Raw genomic sequence first — 3,182 nt, 5'->3', positions numbered from 1 at the left:
AAATATGTGATACTGGCTGATCCATAAAATAAAAATACAACTATAATGTGGGAAGAGCAGGTAGAAAATGCTTTGGTTCTTCCTGTGTTTGATGGTAACTTCAGGACGGTTGAGATGATTCTGCTATAGGACCCAAGGATCAACATGAAGGGAACAGTGACAATTAACACACCAAATATATAGACCACCATCTTATTCACAAAGATGTCCCCACAAGCCAGTTTGAGCAATGGGGGTATGTCACAGAAGAAGTGATTGAGTTTGTTAGACTTACAGAAGGGCAGAGACAAAATCTGGTATGTCTGCCCTACCTGTATGGGAATTCCAATGATCCAGGAGCCAACCACCAGCTGGTTACACACCTTATGGCTCATGACTAGAGAGTAGTGCAGAGGGTTGCATATGGCCACATAGCGGTCATAGGCCATCACAGCCAGGAGGTAGCACTCTGTTGTCCCTAGAATAAGGAAGAAGCACATTTGTGTAGCACAAGCATAAAAAGAAACATTTCCTTTCAGAGTACAAAGGTCCATAAGCATTCTGGGCAGAGTGACAGACACATAACAGATTTCTAGAAAAGAGAAATTGCTAATGAAAAAATACATGGGGGTCTGCAGAGTGGGCTCTACCCTCATGATGAGAATAATGATTCCATTCCCCAGCAGGATAATCACATAGATGAAGAGGAAGATCCCGAAGAAAAACCAGTGCAATTTAGGAATATCAGAAAATCCCACGAGAACAAATTCCGCAGGCACTGTAAGATTTATTTCTATAATGTTCCGTTTGTTTTCTTCTGGGAGAGTTACATTTCTTGACTGCATGTCCTCTTTCAAATTGGGTTGTTATATATGTTCTGGTTTTTAGAACCTATAAATTTCTTTCTGAACACTACATTTGGTTATTGGAGATAGGCATTTGGTATTTGGAGATTTGCTGTGAAATCTGGAGCAATGGGTTTACCTGAATAAAAAATAAAACCAATTTTGTGAATAAAGTCTTCCAAGTGAATTAACCACCTTGGGTATCTATTATAAGAGAATCAGTAAAATCCATAGGGCCATATTTTTTATTCAGTTTCATAATATAAATATGTGTAATCTGTTTGTATTGAACTTACACTGTTATACTTCTCTATCGTCTGCGACCACTGATCAGAAAAGAAACAACATTCAAAGAGTCACATAAAGCCAATGGCTGGACAAATGTTTATAAAAACAAGATTCTAGAAGCTAATGTGGAATTATTGCTGATATTTCAAGACAAGCTGGGGTGGTTTTGTCAAATCTTGTGTCAAAAAACAAAAATTTCAGTTAAATAATATCGCATTCATAAGTGGAAAAGTGCACACAGTCATATTTAGGGTTAATCTTTTTTATTTTAACTGTACCATTTTGCTATCTACAGTCCTTGGTTTGAAATAATTAACTGTGTAAACCTCATTGTTACTTTTAATGTGCATAAATTTCTTACATATACTAATGTTTGAAAATATAAATATTTTATATCTCACCTATCACTTCAGTTGATGTCATGCAGTGTAACCTGCTCATCCATATTTCATATTAAAATAAGTTCTTATAGCCATGAAAATAGAAAAATGTCTTAATTAAACAGATTATTGATCTCAATTATTGTATTAAATTCTGGACTTTTTTTGCAAGCTTTGGGCATTTCATTCTTGTTCTCTTATTTCCACATTGTTTCTTTAAAATCGTCTTTATTATTTTTTCTACATTTTAATGAGGGCTTGTTTTGACTTGGTAAGAACAGAACTTACAGAGATCCTTGGCATGGAAGCAGGACAAGTTTGGGAAGACATTGTTGGATAGAAATTGCTATATAATCTTTTTTTCTAATCTAAGAAAAATCAAAACTTAATGCAAATGTGACAATGTATCCATTTTTATAGGAAGACAGAAGTTAGGTATGTCAAGTCAAACAAAGCACATGCCCACGTAATGTTTTCTTAAATCTTCAGAGAGAGTCAAGAACCTAACTCAGTTAGCAACCATGTGAATTAAGCTTCCTTCAAATCCCTTCCAATCTGTGCAGCCCAGTGCCAGTCTGGTACATAAAGCCTTTAACTGTGTTTCAAGTGTTCTCAGTATTTCTGAACTTTATATTCTATAACATGATTCATTTTATAAAGAATACAGTCAAGCCTCTGCTCTAGCATGGCATCCAGTATGTGATATCAAATTAATAGAATAACTCATCATTAGAATTAGCTACTTCATGCGAGGAGAATGCAATTAAAGGTACTGTGAGACTATACGATCATAAACTTCAATTTTTAAAGTCAAAAGATACATTAACTATGCATATTATGCTACAGTATATATAATCCATAAATAATAGCCATTTCACATTTTGTTATTTCTATTAGAGTAATATTTTCTTGTTTTGCTTACTTATTAAAGATCACGATGGGAAAAAAATCAAAACAACATATGACAAGTTGAGCACGTGTAGTCACGTTCTGTGTATCTATTCTGCTATTACTTTTCTTGGGGGTTTCACAGAACCAATATTAAGGCAAGAATCATCAGAATGAAATTGGAATTTTATTATTATTTATTTAACCTTGAATATGAAAGTATTATTGCTGAATGTTTTCTCTATTACAAATAATGCCCTTCATGTCAGTGGTGCTATTTATAGGAATAATGTTACTTATAATGACATTGTTTCTTTTGATAAAACCATAGCAAAATGCACTTGAATTATATTACATGGTTCTATGATGGAGTTTTTGGTTTTCTGTCATAATGAAAGACATAGGATAAGAATTAGATTTTCAAAATGAATAAACAGTATTTTATTCATTTTTAACTGTTAACATAGGAAAATACAAGAACAATAAAACAATAAATCACTTTTATTACAATGTATTAAAATTCATATCGGATGATATATATTGTTAATTGTATCATGATCCACATGCCAATAGCCCTGAGACAAGTATCAGTATATTAACAGTTTACCTTTGCAGTTTTGCTGAAGTTGTTTCTCACTGAAGTTTCAGAGATTTAAATTTTTAGATAAGTAGTTACATCACATTTGCATAAGAAATTGGCTTGCTTCATAAACACCCTGTGTCGTTTATAAAGAAACTATTGACTTAGTTCCAGTGGGGATAGCTATTCTCTCCTGTCATACCTAAATTGCAGCAGAGCTGC

The 3,182-nt window shown here is 33.5% G+C and overlaps 1 protein-coding gene across 1 annotated transcript; it reads right to left on the bottom strand.

Annotated features, from left to right (window-relative positions):
• Nucleotides 1-5: 5 nt before the first annotated feature.
• On the bottom strand, nt 6-824 carry LOC103733457 (olfactory receptor 10AG1-like; the record flags this gene model as incomplete). Its single annotated transcript, XM_017797922.1, has 1 exon — nt 6-824. A coding segment is annotated over exon 1 (819 nt), but the record flags the coding sequence as incomplete, so codon positions are not given.
• Nucleotides 825-3,182: the final 2,358 nt, after the last annotated feature.

The sequence above is a fragment of the Nannospalax galili genome, unplaced genomic scaffold, assembly GCF_000622305.1.
Source record: "Nannospalax galili isolate Female #2095 unplaced genomic scaffold, S.galili_v1.0 scaffold1716, whole genome shotgun sequence".
In the NCBI taxonomy this organism is placed as follows: Eukaryota; Metazoa; Chordata; class Mammalia; order Rodentia; family Spalacidae; genus Nannospalax; species Nannospalax galili.
Note: the sequence above shows the minus strand (reverse complement) of the source record. Positions and strands in the feature narration are given on the sequence as shown.